General features: G+C 43.1%; 1 protein-coding gene across 1 annotated transcript; it reads right to left on the bottom strand.

Annotated features, from left to right (window-relative positions):
• Positions 1-1,358: 1,358 nt before the first annotated feature.
• Positions 1,359-16,722, bottom strand: LOC115141663 (coiled-coil domain-containing protein 9-like). The gene is made up of 15 exons (XM_029680739.2): positions 16,614-16,722; positions 16,005-16,062; positions 15,560-15,664; positions 12,903-13,064; positions 11,275-11,691; positions 10,894-10,977; positions 10,605-10,772; positions 10,204-10,388; positions 9,260-9,324; positions 8,134-8,254; positions 7,909-8,053; positions 7,236-7,779; positions 6,866-7,030; positions 6,113-6,229; positions 1,359-3,237 (listed from the first exon to the last, which is right to left on the bottom strand). Exons 2-15 carry the CDS (start codon positions 16,005-16,007, stop codon positions 3,233-3,235), a joined length of 2,286 nt encoding a protein of 761 aa, XP_029536599.2. The 5' UTR covers positions 16,008-16,062; positions 16,614-16,722; the 3' UTR covers positions 1,359-3,232.
• Between the last annotated feature and the right edge of the window lie 2,260 nt (positions 16,723-18,982).

Here is an 18,982-nt window from a genome sequence, read left to right on the forward strand (position 1 = left end):
CCAGACTGATACCTATCAGGATTATTTGTGAGGATAACATTGAGGAGAGTAGCCTTTTCTGGGTGTTTGGAGTCCTACCTTGTGGGATTGGTAATAATCTGAGAAAGATTTAGGGAGTCCCATTGTTTTAGGACTTGGTCAAGTGGTTTAATAAGCATGTCCCTGTTTAGGTCAACTAGCAGGACAAATTCAGACTTAGTGTAAGGGGCCAGGATAGGGCTTAGGGCAGATAGCACCCAGCAACAGTCAACAAAGTACTATTTGAAAGTTTAATGCTTAAAACCAGCAAATCAAATTGTTTGGGGACAGACTTGGTGGAGACAACCGAGCACTGAAGGTAATCCTTGGTAAATACCGCCACTCCCCCACCTTTGGAAGATCTGTCTAGCCAAAAAAAGGTTATAACCAGCAAGGTTTACATCAGTATTCAAAACACTCTTCCTTAACCCCGTCTCAGTAATGACCAACATCTGGATTGGAGCTGTGAACCCACACTTTCAATTGATCCATTTTAGGTAATAAGCTTCTAGTGTTAACGTGCAGAAAACCCAGGCTTTCACGAGAGCAGAAATCAGTGAAGCAGATATCGAAGCACAAGTCAGAATTGGGGCCTGAAACAGTAGATGGGCCAGGGTGTACATGCACATTTCCAGATATCAGACAGGCCAGGGAAGACGGTGAACAGATCTCCAGGTGGAATCCAAGCAGCAGTGCAGCAGGCAACAGGAATAGGTGTCACACCCACTTGGGAGAAACTTTTATTTCTGGAGGCAGATTTCTTGTAGAAAACGCCAGTGGATGGTCTTTGAACAGCAGGAGGTGTCTTCAAATACTCCTGCCACTCGTTGGGCCCAAGGCTTCAACACCTTTCACTTCACACCTCAGTGCTAATTGAAGTTATATCTGGTCTGTCTAGCAAGCCTGGCAGCCTTAACTCAGCATTCAGTCTCCATAAATTAAAATATATCATTGTAATGTACTTCATGTTTTCTTCTTGGCTTTCAAAATAGCATCAGACTAAACACTACTCACTCAGTTCCAGGTTGGATGGTGTCCTCGGGTCTCTGCTGTTTTTTTGCTAGAGCACCCTCTGTATAGCTTGGAAACAGGAAACCTTGGTAGCAGTAATCTATCCGGTTAATTTTGGCCAAAATTAGGTTGTATGTTTGGAGTTTTGATCTGGAGCGAAGGCCATGCTGTGGAGGGTAGCATACTGCATATGTCCCTGATGAAAATCTCATTACTCCAAATCTATCTGTTTGAAAAAAAAACATGTTGAAAAATGTGAGAGCGTTCACATGCAGCTGTGTCTCGCTCTCTGCCTCCTCAAGACTATTGTGAATCACAAGAAACATAGAGACCTGACCACCATACATTTATTTGATATGAAAACTAAGAAGCAAAATAAACAGAACACATTTTATCTTGTACATTTGCGTATGAACCAATGAATTTCCTGCCAAATCACAATTTAATACTTAAAGAAAAAGCTATCGAATGTAATCTTCTGCTTGATTGATTAAAGTGTCAATATCTTGGGATAAAAACTAATTCATGGTAATCAACAGATAAAAAAAGTATTGAATTTCAGATCATGCTAGTTTAGACAGGCCAGTTACACTCCACTCCAAAAACACACCCAAATGATGTAGTTTTATATTCAAACGCAGATATTTTAGAAGTGCAGGAAAATGTGATGCTTGTAATAAAATCACTAAGTCATCAGAAACGGAAAAGAATGAGGATATCCAAATGCAAATCACAAAGAACAAAAATAGATGCCTTTTTTTCCCACACAAAACATTGGAATGTTTAGTTGGAATTCAAAATACTAAACTACATATTGCATTTCCTTGAGTTCTTGATCCATTCAATTCATTTAAACTCTTAATTCCTTTTCAAGAAATGAAAATTAAAGCATAGTTCAATATCTGTGCTCGTGTTCATTATAGGTGAGCCAGATTGAGTTCATGACCAAGAGTAGGCTAAAAAAAAGCCAACGAGACTTAAAAATCGAAACTAAATCTTGGTCTGTTGAGGTACATGTTCTGATGCCCCTCGATTAAAACTAGAAAGGCCACTAGCAATCTATCGCAAATGAGAAACGAAAGAAAAGCTTTGGATGGTTATTAACAAACATTGTCAGGGTCACTTTATGCCTGTGCTTGGTTAAGTACAGTGCATCTCACTTAAAAATAAACTAATATCATTTTAACTATACTCCTCTTGGGGTCCCAAATCTAAACCAACTTTGTTACATGATTATTAGGAAACATAATGTACATTTTTCAATGCCATGGCTTAAATTTGTTCACATGATTTGTTTCATGACAAAATACAACTAAAATGTATTGAGTTAAGGATAAAGGGGACCAAACCCTAACCATACAAACTCCACAAAGAGAGGGTTTGTGTCGCAAATGGCACCCTATTGCCTCTATAGTGCACTACTATTGACCATGGCTCATAGGACTCAAAGGTAGGGCACTATATAGAAATAGAGTGATATTTGGGACACAAACATAATGTCCAATAACATTCAAACATTAATTCAGCTTTTACAGGCAAACAGGTGAGGACAGTTTTGGGTGGGTTGGGGGGTCTTGGGAATCTTTAAAGTAAGGGCTATTAAAACAAATGTGGATAAACTGTAGTCAATAAGCTGTCTATATTGAGGGAGGAGAATGCTCTTTCAACTGTTAGCATTTCAAATATGTATTTTTTTGCCATGTTGAAGAGGCATAACAGTCTCTTTGACCTTTCAAAAGAGGTGGAGTTTAAAAAACAAAAATGCTACGGTTGAACAATTGAGGTGAGAATTTCATATTTGTGAGTCTTCGCTAAATGTAATAATATGATTTGTTAAATCATACACATATATCAAAAGGTAAAAACAAGTTGGGGCTTTGTTGACTTGACATCACAGTAACATCCTAATTGGCTGCTATAAAACCTAAGCCATTTACCATAGTGGCTCAGATGAATGGCAGTATCACTATTCTATGCAACTTGCAGCTCAGAGTCAAACAGTACAGAACATATGTGGTCTGATTATTGAGGAGATGTTTGGAGGCCAGGTGCCTGGCCACGTCCCTCCAGGATGTCTGTGATGGCTGCTCCAGTCATGGTGTGCGAGGCCCGGTTTCCTTTCTTCTTGTCATTATTTTCTCCCCTCATCCTACCATCATCTGTGAACCACTAGCACTGAAAAGTCAGTTTCCCAGAGCAGCTCTCAGCCTGTCGATAGAGAACAGAGGGAGTGTGGGGGTCACTGGCTGCAAGCTGGCTTAATCTGCTGTCTGGCTGTCTGCAACACTGCTAACGCAGCACAACATGCATGGGACAGCATGACATGGTATGGCATGGCATGGTCCTGGTCTGGTATTAGCTCTCAGCAGACAAATAAGTACCAATAATTGTCCAAAAATGTATGCAAAACTCATTCATGATATTATAGTACTACGATATAGTTAATATGCATAGATTAACGTAACCCAAGCTACTCACCATTGATAATGTGTCCAACAACCAAACAGGCCTTTTCTGCAATGCTCATTTGATCGGGTAACAGACCCTCTCATGGACCAATATTAGTCTCCCTCAAAAACATCAAAAGAACTCGAAGAGAGGCGGTTTTAATCAATCAGGCTCAGAGTTCAAAAGGGTCTCCATTACATCCATACCATCATGTCGGTCAGACTGCGGCTAATCTCCTCATAAAAGCCTTTCAATGCTAATTGTGCCTCTTCTTCCTGTACTTCACCGATCTCCACCCTCATTAGACTAATCGGATTTGGCGCAGTGAGCGTCTTCATTCAGCCAAAGCATAGACACCCAGGTTTAGTCCAAAATGGCACCCTATTCCATTTGACCAGAGCCCTATAAAAGTAGTGCACTATCAATGGAATGGGGTGCTGTTTGGGATGCATGCCCAGCCATTAGCTGTGGTGATTACCACCAGAGAAACACTTAAAAGGCTGTAAGGAGAAACCTAACAATGATGACAAGGACCAGACAACAAGGAATCATTTATCTACTCAGAAGAGCCTTTTACAGACTATGGGAGTTTTCACTACATTAGCTTCAATAAGAAAAACAGTCATAACGGTATCATGTTGTGATACAGAAGTACTGCTGTCAATCACCTCATATGTGAAGTCATGGCGTCAGATGGGTGCAATAACCTACAAAAACCAAAATGAAGGGAAAAAAACAATCCATGTTGAAGCTATCGGTCTACAACAGAACACTCATAAGGGTTGAGGGACGGATTCTACATTCTAGTACTCACAACTAAACATCTACAAAAATCTATTCATAGAATCCCACCTTCAAAATGGCAATTTTGGGGGGGAATTTAAGCTGCGTTGTCAAAGTGTAGTGCATTGTAGCTCCACAGGGAAATGCTACATTTATTTGTTCTGTTTATCACGAAATATACAATCTGGGCTGTTACAGATAAACTCTACTGATGTATTAAAGAGCATAAAAACTTGAGTTATTAATAATAAATGACCCACTTCTAAAAAGGCATGTCAGTGCTAATTCTTAGAGACAAAGGGAGCGCAATGAATCCACATTATCCTACACATCGTTAAAGAATGATTTATAGAGTGCATTTTATACTGTGCTAATGGGCCACGTTTTATAATGTAACTATTCACTTTTTTTTTTTTAACTAAGCTTATGAGAAAACAATAAATGGTTTCTGAAAATATTAAAGCTAGAATCCTTAATTGAAACAATAACTAAGTGGTCACACCGCTTCTGTTTTGGTATCACGCTAAGGGATGGGGCCTGGAGAAATGTAACCGCTCTCAAATTCATAGACAGAGCTATGGATGCAGACACTGACCATCCATGATATCGAGATGATCGTTTTAACCATCTTTTGAGGCTATAGTGTTTGTTTACAAACACTGGAGTAAAACAAGCTTATATATTTTTTTTGTGTGTGTACTTTTTACACAATTTGTCTCCCCAATTTCGTGATATCCAAATTGGTAGTTACAGCCTTGTCCCATCGCTGCTCCCGTACAGACTCGGGAGAGGTGAAGGTTCGAGAATGTGTGCCTAATGAGGCATCTCTAAGTTACACTCTTCAAGAATCCAATGGGTATACGTCATTAACTTACACGTCCAACACTGGATGTGGCAACTAAGTATTCTAGCTTTAAGTGAGAAACACAGGAATCGTTGTGTTTGTCATTGAAGAGCTTTAAAGTGACGCGGTATTCAACCTTCCTAGGGATGTCAAAGTGGAGACTCTGGGAAAGGCTAAGTTATGCATTTTGATGACATGAGACAAAATACATAACAAACAGGGCAAAAAAAAAACATTTTCCAAACACACATGTGATTGGTGGTTTCAATTGAGTAATGCACTGTTTAAACATGTTCTGTTACCATCCAATGAGTGTCTGGTTCTGGTTAGCATCATTTGCAACATTCCATTTCAGGCGTAGTGAAGTCTTAGCCAAACAGACGTCAATTTAAGAAGCAGACATGACAAGGAAAAATTAAAGGAAGAGCAAATTTGATTTCTCATCCTTCTCAAGCCACTCCTCATCCATATGACAGTCATGCGATTAAAAAACCCATGAAAAACAGAAAATATATATGATTCTACTCATTCGAGGTTGGGGACAGGGTGGGCAGCATGCGTAGTAAATGCATTAACCCACAAAACAAGGAAATGAGAAGGAGAACCAAAAGGAAAAGTGTTCAAGGGGTAAAACGACAGGGGTTCACACAGTGAGGTGTGGTAGTCATAGTGAAGGTGACGGAGGTTAGTACATTCATTTCCCCAGGAGGAAACAGCAAGGCGGAGGAGTTTCACAGAGGATTTGGAGAAAAGAGAGGGCTTCAATTGGCCAAAGAATGCCAAGTGATGCAGTGAGTGACAGTAGACGTCGGTTGTGGGGTCATGCCAGTCAGCCAACTTCCGACAGACAGATGGAGAGGACAGAGAGAGGTGAGTGGCGAACGAAGACAAATAAATAAGAGGGAAAGAGGGAGGTACGTTGGTTTGTGTTTTGTGGTTAGTGCTCGGCGGGAGTCAGAGACTTCTTACAGAAAGCCACCGTCTCAAAGTCAGTGATATGAACCGCACCTGAAGATGACTGTTCCGAGGTGTCTGGGGCCATCTCTGGGGCAGTGGCCAGCTCAGACAGGCTCTGGTCAATCACCAGGACAGGGGCAAGAGTGGCGGCAGGGGTCTCCTCCTCATCTGGTTCAGATGGTACAGGGAAGGAAGAACGAGTCAGACACATCCTTTGATTTTTACCACAGCCTTCAAGTGGTCATAAATATAAAACGTCAGGTGACCATAAGCAACAATGCTGCTTTGCCTGCATTTATATTATGTGTGTAATTCAGCCCTATGGGATCTTTTAGTCACCATATTAACAATAAAGGCAGATGGCAGTCGAAAACATGATATTCATGTGTTTTATATATATTTCTGGAGGCTGGAATAATACTGTGAAATAGTGAAAATTATGATAATGCCCTTTTAGTGTAAGAGCTGTTTGAAAAGGCTGCCTAAAATGTCTGCCTGTTTAGGTGGGATGGAGTTCTGGCCTGCCTGGTGACATCAAGCCAAATTAGTTAATAGACCAATAAGAAAGAAAGTTCTAAACCTTTCTACAAATAACAGCTAGTTTTCAGTTTTCCCCTCCCCACTCAGACCACTCACAGACGGTCCTAGCAAAATTCTTGCTTGAGAAATTCTTCTTTGCTAAGAAGCTATTTTTGTTTATTTTTTACCATTTTAATTTAAAACAATTGGTAAGGTACTTCATTGTTACCCAGAAATGATTTGATATTGGAGATAAAAACAGCTGCTTTGCAGTGTGATAATTACCCTCTGTGGGGGTAGCAGGTGTCTCCTGGGCTGGTGGAGTGGTGGTGGTCTCCTCTTTCTCTGGGAGGTCAGTGGGGGTAGAGACAAGTTCTAATGATGATGATGATGATACAGGAGTTATTTCCTGGATCAGAGTCTCCTCCGGTGGAGCAGCAGTGACCACAACTGTGAGTTATAGAGAACGATAGGGGAGGGTATGAGTGTGGATTAAAAAAAACCCAGAACAGACAACTGATAGAATGCTGAGCATCAAAACACACATATTCTTCTGATCAACTTTGCAGGTTTATCCTGAATTAAAAGGGTAGCACATTCAACAGCATGCCAAATATATAATACAACCGTCAAACCAGTATATAAATATCTGTACCTGTCCGTGTGTCCCTCTCCTTCTCTGGCTCTGCTGGCTTGCTGGGACTGGGGGTTGGGCTGGGGCTGGAGTTGCGGTTGTCTTCTTGGACCTTAACCTGGGCAGGGCTTCCCTCAGTGCTAGGCGGTTTCAGGTGGTTCTCCCCCATACTGCTCCGGGGGGACTGCATCTCCATCTCCTCCCCCCAGTCTGTGACCGGCTGGTGGCCGTCCAGGGGAGAGAAGGGGCTGAGGGGCTTGGGGCCAGCGGGGGAGTCCTGAGCCTCCTGTTGGGAGGGGATGTAGACCTTGGGCCTCGGGGTGCGCTGCTCTTTAGGACTGGCTGCGGAGGGGGGAGTGGAGGGAGGAGGTGAGGTGGCGGCGGGCTTCCCTGCTGTGGTTTCTGAGCGAGGTGCCTTCGTCGGGGACTGTCCGTCTTTCCCTTCCTCATCCCCCTCAACGTCTCCCTCTGAGTCATCAACCACGTCCATATCATCGTCCTCTTCGTCGCTGGCATCCTCCCACTCATCCTCATCCTCCTCTGCGTCACCACTCTTCTCCTCCATCTAAGAGGGAAAGAAACAGAAAAGTCACCTCTTAATGTGGATCATGGAAAGAGATCATGTTCAAAAACAACACAGGCATACATGTGCTAAAACACAGACCCCAGTGTGGGGTGGTGGGAGATGACATACCTTTTGTGATGAGGGAGCTTTGGGCTTCGCTTCCTCCTTCCGAGTCTTCTCCTCCTTCTTGGGTTTGTCTTCCTTCTCTTTCTCCCTGTCCTCCTCCTTCTCCCCGTCCTCCTCCTTCTCCGCCTCCCAGCGGTTATCGTGCATGCTGTCAAAGAGATCCAGTCAGTGGAATGGAGAGGAACCAAAACAACAGATGCAGTCAGAGCCTTAGAAGAGAAGCTATACCTGTAGCTCTGTCTCTGTCCTCGTCCCCTCCCCCGCTCTCCACGGCCCCCCTCCCTGGGTCCTCTACCCTGCCCCAGGAAGTCTCCGAACGTGGGCACCTTGGGAGGCGCCTTCACCTCGTCTGCGGGAAGTAAAGGATGAGGGAGGAAGAGAGTTCAGTTTAGAGGGTTTGGGGTGGAAGACTAGGTTTCAAGACCTTGAAAACAAATGAATGGCAGCCCCAGTACTGACATAGCAGTGCTGCTCTGAAATGGCACCCTATTCGCTTTATAGTGAACTACTTTTGACCAGGACCCTAGTTAAAAGTAGTGCACTAATAAGGGAATAGGGTGCCATTTGGGGGACACACATTTGCTGTTGGGTTTCGAGGAAGGGATGGAGAAATACTGCAACACATAGCAGCTCAGAGACGCCACAGAGCGACAACTGAGACAAACACACACGGACACACAGCCAAAGCAAGTGCATTCAATGAGGGAGGCTAGTTCCATCTGAGGGAGAGCATCTGAGGGGCAATGCATATATTCAGACTACAGACACACTAGTATTCCAGGCTAGTTTGTGCTTGATCAACCCGTGGCGGCATTCCATGGTTGACTAGAAGTCAGACGTGATGTCTAGAATAGGGCTCAGTCCCAAATAGCACCTCTATTAACTATTTAGTTCACGACTTGGGAATCGGATGCCGTTCGGGACACAACCTAACACACACGCGGGTGGGGGGGGACAGGAACACACACCAACTCAGTCCCATGCCATTGGCTAACCTGAGGCCCTGCCGTGAGGCTGCGTGGGGGAGCCACGCCCCCTGGCTGTGGGGAGGACACACAGAGTGACATCACTCACATCACTACACACAGGGCCACCACAACAACACTATCTACCATATACACAGATAACACACTATGTTAACGGGGCCAGGATAAAAGTTCTTCAAATGAGAGTGTTGCTCCGACAAAGCAGTGTTGATTGTGTGTGTGCACTTATCCGTGAATGGGTGAACGTGTTTGTTTGGGATAGAGAGGGAGAAAGGGTTGAGTAAAGTCCGCCGTCCGCCAGTGATTGTGGAACAGTGGGAACTAACAACGCCTTGTCATCGGAGTCTGGGGGCGAGGGTGTGACTTGCCTCTTCTTCTGCCTCCCTGGTCTGGCAGCATGGCCTCTGCAGCGACAGCTGGGTCCTCCTTAAACCTGTGAAAGCGCCGCAGGGTCAGACCTTCTCACCCTGTCACACGGCATCACCACTGGACCTGTCAATCCCTACCTGCCACCACCCCCACACCTATCGCACCTTCACAAGAAACAGAGACATGCCTAAAAGGACACTCAGACTTGTGAACATATTCCCTAGCTGGGTATTGCCGCTTTCCATGTTATCTGTCTGTAGCTTGTGAGGTGTGGAAACACTGTTTCCGTTATTCATTTTGTTTTCTGGCTTTTTGTGCTATTGCGCTGTCTGTCTGAAACGTGTAGTTTGTCCTATGCTGCTCTGCATGTGCTCGCTGTTCATCGTTTATCTGTATTCTTAATAAACTGCCCAGGGACTTGCGGTTGAAAATTAGCCGGCTGGCTAAAACTAGCACTTTTACTGAAACGTTGATGAATGTGCACTGTCCCTGTAAAAAAAGAAAAAAACTCAAACGCAACCCCTTCTCACGGCCAAGCCCCTGACCAGCCTCCCTCCTGTATGGACCTCCTAATCTCACATGGCCTCATGCTCTCATGGCTAAAGAAAGACCTAAAGAGAGGATGTATTGAATGTGAGATGTTTATCCACTATTATTTAGATATGTCCTATTCCAGTCATATTGCTCCTGTGGTTCTCCCTTTCTGGGCTGCATCTCAGGATGTACAGTAAATTGAACACAACATCTAAAACATCAAGTGTGGCATCTGGTAATAATGAGATATTTAGGAGCGGTGTTGTCATTCTTGGGCTTCAGTAGGCACTGTCTGGTTTGGTTCACTGAATGCCTGCTGTTGTGGTGTTTATGTAAATAAAGCCCTGGCTGTCTCCGTGATCAGAGCGTGTCAGTGGTGTTCGCGGTTCTCCTCCAGTCAGTCACTCACAAGCCATCAGTCTTCTGGGCATCCCATTCCCGTCTCCACTGGCCCGTGGCGTTCCTGTGCCTGGCCAGACGCTCCTCGTCAATCTCCTCACGCTCCTTCTTCCAGCGGAGGTACTCGGCACGCTCCCGGCCCGTCATAGACATGGTCATATCCATGGAGCCCTTAGGGCCTCCTGGTCTCCGACTCTGTTGGAGAGAGGGAGAGAGAGAGAGAGAGAGAGAGAGAGAGAGAGAGAAAGAGAGAGGAAGTGTAAAGTAGCAGGATGTAAGAGAGAAGGGAACGGATAAATCAAACTTTGTTCTAATTTTGAATAAAGGAATCGTTTCAACAAAATGAAGAAGACAAACCACACAGAACATTTGACCGATCATGTCTTCTACAAAACAGAACAGAGCACTCACTGTCCACTCCTTCTCCAGCTCAGATCCCGTCTTCACATTGTCAAAATCTACTCCACCCCAGTTTCGGACATGTCGGCGGCTGCCCTCCTTGCGGTCCATGTCCGGGACTGGGCCGGAGCGCCGCGGGTCATCCAGGAAGTTACGGATGGGCTTGTCTCCCTCGGCAGGCTGCAGAAGGATTCCAAAGACAGCACCCTTACACTCCATCTATTTCAGGTCTTCAACGCTAAACTGTCATCAAATAATCTGATAGTAATCCAATTTTTACAAAATGGCTTCCGGTACAAACCCTTTGTCCTCTTTCATACTCTGCAATCTTCTCCATCTCCTCGTTCATCTTCTCAATGTTCTGCCTCCTTTTCTCCTCCCACTCCTACAGAGAGGCACAATATTTTAGAATAAATAAAGAGAATAGAGGAGTATGCCATCCCAATTCGCTAAATTTCACACCCATATATTCTACATCTTGTTCAGTCTTTTTCTTCAATTACTATAGTATGTACTCATCTTCCCATTATTCATGTCATTGCAAAATAACCAACATCATCATCACCAAGATACACAGTCCAACCATCATTATGGAGACTATACCCATGGTAAACCTCAACCTGGCACATCTATAGCAACATTGCCTCGCTAGTTATTAGCTGATATGATTTTGCTCACAGACCTTAGACTTCCTGTCACCACCCTGTGGTCCTCCTCCTTCTTCTCTTTCTCGTCCTCCTCGGCCTCCTCTTCCTCTCCGTCCTCCGCGTGGAGCACGTTCACTGCGGCCGGGCCCCTCTCCTGGCCCCTCCATGACTGGACCCCTGTCCTCTCGTGGAGGACCCCTGTCCTCTCGTGGACCCCTGTCCTCTCTGGGTGGTCTGTCATGGGCCTGGCGTGGGTCTGCTAGGGGTCTGTCAGGGCGTTGCTCTCTCCTCTCCTGCCGTGGTCCTCCCCCTCTCTGTCCACCCCTGCTGAGCCGCCCGGACCCGGCCCTCAGCGGAGGGCTTTCACCTTGGGCTCTGGGGCCGTCTCCCTCTTCAGAGTCCCGCCTGCCTCGAGGTGGCCCTTGTTTCCAGTCATTGATCACCCGTTTCTCCTGCAGGGAGAACACATGTTTTGATTAGACCCACTAAAAGACCGGAATAACCCTTGCATACATACAGTGCTATATTGTCACTCCAAATTCCCAGACACACAACACATGTCTCTGAAAACAAAGGTCAACGATATAATATGAGGTGTAAGAAGACTTAGGTGTCCGAACTTTTAACTCTAAAACCTATCCATATCATAACCCATTTAGGGCAATACTACAGCACCCTCAACAAGTCTCTTCTTGTCTGAATGAGTGACCTTTAGTGTGAAGATTGGGGTGGATCACAGCTGATTAAAATGCACTCCAGCCTGTCTCTCCAGTCCACAGGAGGCTGATTAAAAAACATACTGTCTGACAGGAGGTAGTATGTACTAGAATTACATTCAAGAGCAGCAATGGCTTGAGAGCATCCCCTTCAGGTAGAAATACAGGTGCTACCCAAACGGCACCCTATTCCCCCATAGGCTCTAGTCAAAAGTAGTGCATTATGTAGCAAATAGGTTGCCATTTGGGACAACCATAGCAAGGGATTTGCATTCACCTCTATCTATGTAGAACAGAATTATATAACTTACCCATCTGAATATACAGTAGATGTATAATCATCAAGCTGAAGCAGGGGTATAAAAGTTGGAACCAGACACAATTTCCATGAGTGGTTTCAAAACATCTCTCTGTTCATGGTGTACGTCATCACTTTCCTGTCTGTGTCAGGTGTACCACTCAGCTAGCATCATTTCACCCAGCTGCTTTAAGATACATGTCCCTCTCAAGTCCACCTCATTTCAACATCCTCCATTAGATATCACTAATCTCATCCAGCTGCCACAGCAGGGGAATATGAATAGTTTGACTGACAGGAAATTGGATGTGAGCGGGCAAATAGATGGGCACCTGTTAAAGTCTATGAGACTTGTTCTGGTAGAGGCCATCTTTCAGAGCTCAGGGGGTTCTCCCCAAGCAAAGTGTTTGAGTGCGCACATTGTCATGTTTTTGGTCTTCTTAAATCATGTTTATTCAGTTGGCACAAACTGAATAAATAGTTTTCAAATGGAAAATGTGTGTTCTTATTGGACAGGTTCAGGTAGTAACTAGTCCATATCTCATTTTTGTGCCTAATGAACATGATTTATTTGGGCATTCGTTAGCTTGGTCTGATATAGCCTGGTACTACAGTATGTGCTGAGACAGAGCCCTCATTCTGGCCTCACCCCTGCAGGTTTGGAGAGGTCTACGGTGACAGTGAAGCTCTCTTTCTCTGTCCTCCATCTGTCTCCCTCTGGCGGGCCATCGTGAGGGCGGCCCTTCCTGGGTGGGTGCGTCTTCACGGCAATCCCCTCTTGCTCCGCCTTCTTTTTGTCCTCTTCTATTTCCTGCAGAAAGATAACAAAACAAAGGTTGGCTGATGATAGACTCACAAAGGCGCATCAGTGTCTCTCCCTAACCTGATAAATCAAGCATGAATACAGGGATATTCAACAGAAAAGTATAATAACCATAATATGAATATCCTGACAGTCAGAAAGCTATTTTGCGATGTGGCCGTGCAATTTACAGTACTAGTCAAAAGTTTGGACACAGCTACTCATTCAAGGGTTTCTCTTTATTTTGACTATTTTCTACATTGCAGAATAATAGTAAACTTCAAAGCTATGAAATAACACATATGGAATCATAAAGTAACCAAAAAAACTAGAGTCAAAATATATTTTATATTATTCAAAGAGGCCACCCTTTGCCAGTGGTGGATAAAAGTACACAATGTCATACTTGAGCAAAGGTATAGATACTTAAATAGAAAGTACAAGTGAATGTCAGCCAGTAAAATACTACTTGAGTAAAAGTCTAAAAGCATTTGGTTTTAAATATACTTAAGTATCAAAAGTAAGTCATTTAAAATTCCTTATATTAACCAAAGCAGACAGCACCATTTTCTTGTTTTTAAAATGTACGGACTGCCGGACTCCAACACTGAGACAATATTTACAAAAGATGCATTTATGTTTAGTGTGTCGCCAGGCCAGAGGCACGAGGGGATGACCACATTATCTCTTGATAAGTGCGTCAATTTAATTATTTTCCTGTCCTGCTAAGCATTCAAAATGTAATGAGTACTTTGGTTGTCAGGGGAAATGTATAGAGTAAAAAGTATAATATTGTCTTTAGGAATGTAGTGAAGTAAAAGTTGTCAAAAATATAAATAGTAAAGTCAAGTACGGATACCCCAAAAAACTACTTAAGTAGTACTTTAAAGTATTTTTACACCACTGCCCTTTGCCTTGATGACAACTTTGCACACTCTTGGCACTCTCAGTTTCACCTGGAATGCTATTCCAACTGTCTTGAAGGAGTTCCCACATATGCTGAGCACTTGTTGGCTGCTTTTCCTTCACTCTGTGGTCCAACTCATTCTAAACCATCTCAATTGGGTTGAGGTCAGGTGATTGTGGAAGCCAGGTCATCTGATGCAGCAGTCCATCACCTTTCTTCTTGGTCAAATAGCCCTTACACAGCCTGGAGATGTGTTGGGTCATTGTCCTGTTGAAAAACAAATGATACTCCCACTAAGCGCAAACCAGATGGGATGGCGTATGACTGCAGAATGCTGTGGTAGCCATGCTGATTAAGTGTTCCTTGAATTCTAAATAAATCACAGACAGTGTCACCAGCAAAGCACCCCTACACCGTCACACATCCTCCTCCATGTTTCATGGTGGGAACCACACATGCGGAGATCAAGCGTTCACCTACTCTGCGTCTCACAAAGACACAGCAGTTGGAACCAAAAATCTCAAATTAGGACTCATCAGAACAAAGGACAGATTTCCACCTATCTAATGTCCATTGCTCGTGTTTCTTGGCCAGAGGCATATCTCTTATTATTATTGCTGTCCTTTAGTAGTGGTTTCCTTGCAGCAATTCTATCTCGGAGGCCTGATTCACAGTCTCCTGAACAGTTGATGTTGAGATGTGTCTGTTACTTGAACTCGGTGAAGCATTTATTTGGGCTGCAATTTCTGAGGCTGGTAACTCTAATGAACTTATCCTCTACAGCAGAGGTAACTTTGGGTCTTTCTTTCCTGTGGCGGTCCTCATGAGAGCCAGTTTCATCATAGCGCTTGGTTTTTGCGACTGCACTTGAAGAAACTTTCAAAGTTCTTGAAATTTTCCAGATTGACTGACCTTCATGTCTTAAAGTAATGATGGACTGTCATTTCTCTTTGCTTATTTGAGCTATTCTTGTCAAAATATGGACTTGGTCTTTTACCAAACAGGTCTATCTTCTGTATACCGTTCCTACTTTGTCACAACACAACTGATTGGCTCAAACGCATTAAGAAGGAAAGAAATTCCACAAATAAACTTTTAACAAGGCACAACTGTTAATTGAAATACATTCCAGGTGACTATCTCATGAAGCTGGTTGAGATAATGCCAAGAGTGTGCAAAGCTGTCATCAAGGCAAAGTGTGGCTACTTTGAAGAATTGTTTATGTTTAACACTTCTTTGGTTACATGATTCCATGTGTGTTGCTTCATAGTTTTAATGACTTCACTATTATTCTACAATGTAGAAAATAGTAAAAAATGTAAATTAAATAAAAACCTTGAATGAGTAGGTGTCCAAACTTTTGACTGGTACTGTAGCTGTTTGATATAAGCTAATAATATAATACAATAGGGTATATTATTTAGCAGACACAAATCTGAAGCAAGTTATAGTGTGTACATACATTTTAGAATGGGTGGCCACAATGGGAATCTTACCCACAATCCTGACATTGCAAGTGCCATGTTCTACCAACTGTACCACACAGATAATGCTGCTGCAACAACAGGGCTATATCTCTGATCCTGTGGGAGCTCACCTGGTACCTCCGGACCAGAGCTTCATTCTTCTTGCGCAGAGCCTCGATCCGTCTGTCAAGCTCTGCATCCTTCTCCTCCTTTGTCTTGAGATCCACCACTGTAGACTGAGAAATTGAAGGTGTATATACATTTAGAATAAGATTCTACAACGTGTTGGTCAAAACAAGCACTGTGATTGGTGCTGATCTACGGTACTCGGCCACAGCCATGCTAAAACAGTTGTTCCCCACTGTACAATTACTTTAGTATTGCATGTCATAGTTAACCAACTGATACTAGTATCAGCACATTTGATTCCCATTATGGTTTGCATTATCACATATTCTCAGAGAAGCTATTATGTATGATTATGCAATGTTTGAATTAAGACTAAAATAATATCAGCCTAAACTAGTCAATCTGCAAAATTACAACACAATATATAATTGCATTTCAGAAGCTCACCATGGCCTCTAGCCCGTCCTGATGCGCAGGTGGTGGGCTGAAATCCTGCCTCTTCCAGCTGATGTGGGTTTAAAAAAGGTCTGTGAGAAATGCAGCCTGGAGGGTTGTTTACACAATAACCACTGCGGTGCATAGAAAGGGGGTGCAAATGTGAAACAACCGTGTGTACAGCATGAACGGAGTACCAGAATGGAATTGGCCACTTAAAGACTATTGGTAGCCAATAATTACATAAAGCGAAGGTGTTGTAGCCTACGTGAATCCATAAATCCTTCATGAGTCCAAGCTGCGTTCTGTGAGAAAGCCTTCTTAAGCGTATTAGTGAGTGCACATAACCTAGAAAGGAGCTTAAAATGATACGCAAACCACATGTTATAGCAAATAGCTTACACATTAGCCTCTCTTTAAAAATTAAACAAGTAAGTAACCTTGGTTTTAATAGTTTTATTTAGACACATGTGAGGTATGCACACCACACCGGGCCATGTCTACGGTATCAATATGGAGTTGAAGCCCCCTGTTGGAAGTAACTGCATTAAAAATATGCAACATTGTTTATGAGGTTGGCTTAAAGATACAAAGTATCACAATACAGTCGAACTAGATTACCTTTATCAAAGCGAGTTGTGTTTACCGACAGTGTGATCAATACAATGTATCAGATCCAGCTCCACGACAATGTATCCCCATACTAATTTCCTGTAATGTCAATTCAACTTCCTGCCAAATTTGGAGCCTTCACAGTTTTTAAAGAGACAGTAAGCATAGCGTGCTATTTCAAACCTGCCTCCACAATGTGGGCTATGCTAACAGATAAATAGCCTATATATCTAGGAAATAAATGAACGGATAGCAGTTTATGTTTGTTAAGGATTCACATGAGTGAAAATGCATATAATTTGCCTACATCTGCCAAATCCACAAGGGGGCGACAATGTCTACCAATAAAAAAATACATCAATAATCCTGCGTTGTCTAGTCTGGTAGTCAACATCTATCAGTTATTGTGGTTATTATAAGGGTTCGGTTATTAGAGTCTGTGGCTTTATAATTAAGATACTTAACTGGATCAGGGATAGGGCAATATAACACCCCCTTCACATTTCAATGCATTCAAATAGATCCTATGAACATATATCTTCTGGTCACATGTTGCCAAATATTAATTATGGAAACAAAATGTGTAATTGTGGTGAAATGGGAATATAACATTTTAAAATAACAATAATGTGTAGGTCTATAACAACTGAAACAATTTGGACAATTAAAACAATTGGTCCTTCCTTATACAGTTGAAAAATAGGTGCGTGTGTCACTATCTCCTGAATAGGCAGGCAGACAAATGGAAAACGGATGATGTTAAAACTGAGTGACACAAGCACTTCATTGAGTTACTGACATCCTCTCAACCGCTTCCATGCCACGCACAGTTCCAACCAATCGCTCATTCCCTGCCACTGCTGCCCCTACGCTGTTTCCGGGCAGAAGAGATTTATCAAAGGAAAACAATCCGTGACAGATATAGTATCGCTCTCTCACACGCACTCTCTGTTGTAGGTACGCATAATTCGAGATTACCAATCATCACGTGGTGCATTCAGCAGATTCTTTATGAAGTCTTTTCCAGGGGTGTCATGCACCCCTTAAATCTGAGGGGGCACAAAGTATGTGAGGATGCCTGGAGGCTGGTCTGGAAAGGTGCTATGCCCATAAATTGGAGACTGTTGTATTTTTCAAACACCTGAAACAAAATCTGAGGGGGCACAAAGTACAGGAAGATGGCTGGTGGCTGGTCGGGAGGGGTGCAATGCCCAGTCCATAAATTGGAGACTTTTTCAAACACCCGAAACAGCTTTCTCCTGCAAATAAAAAAAAGGGTTCCAAAAGGGTTATTCGGCTGTCCCCATAGGAGAACCCTTTTTGGTCCGGCTCCAGCTAGAACCCTTTTTGGTTTGGTTCCAGGTAGAACCATTTTGAGCTCCACATAGAACCCTCTGTAGAAAGGGTTCTACATGGAACCCAAAAGGTTCTTCAAAGGGTTCTTTTTTTAAAGAAACTACATATGCTTCTCTGCATTTCTGCTAAAAATCTGTGTAAAAGATTGAAAGGAATGTGAGTCTTATTCGGTACATTTCGTTATTGCTCGCTTTTCTAAAAATCTATCAACCTTGTCAGCAGGCATGCCAACTAAGATAGACAAACTATCTACTCTAACTTGATTGATAGCCTGAAATGCCTTCTTGGTAGCTAGTTATGAAGGTTGTGACATTGGGAACATATCCGGGCTAGCTAAAGCCAACTTCATAAAATTGCTACGTGGCTAGTAGTATTACAGGACAAATCTGTTTGGGCACGTACCCCTGTGCCCCCCCATGGGAATGACGCCTCTGGTATTTTCTATGGCAGAAATTATGATAAAGGTGCAACAGGTTAGTTAGAGAGTTGTGTCAAGAAAGTGTAGCCTACAAGAAATTGTCAAGAAAGTGTAGCCTACAAGAAATTGTCAAGAAAGTGTAGCCTACAAAGAAACCGATGAGGTAAAACCCTAAATAATAATAAATCCATCATCTTACTCACCATGGCTCATGAACACCAGGATGTAGGCCTATATTGCGTTTACATTTGAGTCATTTAGCAGATGCTCTTATCCAGAGCAATTTACAGTAAGTGCATTCATCATGGGACAACCACATATCTCAGTCATAGTAAGTACATTTTTCCTCAATAAAGTAGCTATCAGCAAAACAAAAGTGAGTTCATCATTTAATCCACTATGAATTTGAGTTTTGTGAGCCCTGCATGGCACATACACACAATCCCATTGTTAAGCAAAACAAACAATGCATGCAAGATTTGTGTATCAATCATTTCACAAGGCCACCATGCAACTTCATCCTGGTATCACTGCGACAACACTTCAAGAGAGTGAAGAGGAGAGGAATCAGTTACAGGTTTGTATTGACCGATCTGTTGACACA

The sequence above is a fragment of the Oncorhynchus nerka genome, linkage group LG14 (assembly GCF_034236695.1).
Source record: "Oncorhynchus nerka isolate Pitt River linkage group LG14, Oner_Uvic_2.0, whole genome shotgun sequence".
Lineage (NCBI taxonomy): Eukaryota > Metazoa > Chordata > Actinopteri > Salmoniformes > Salmonidae > Oncorhynchus > Oncorhynchus nerka.

Coding starts and splice junctions, on each gene's coding strand:
- LOC115141663 (XM_029680739.2), bottom strand. Junction 7,031..7,235: donor GGAGAGGGACACACGGACAG/GTACAGATATTT, acceptor TATAACTCACAG/TTGTGGTCACTGCTGCTCCA. Junction 6,230..6,865: donor ACCTGCTACCCCCACAGAGG/GTAATTATCACA, acceptor CATCTGAACCAG/ATGAGGAGGAGACCCCTGCC.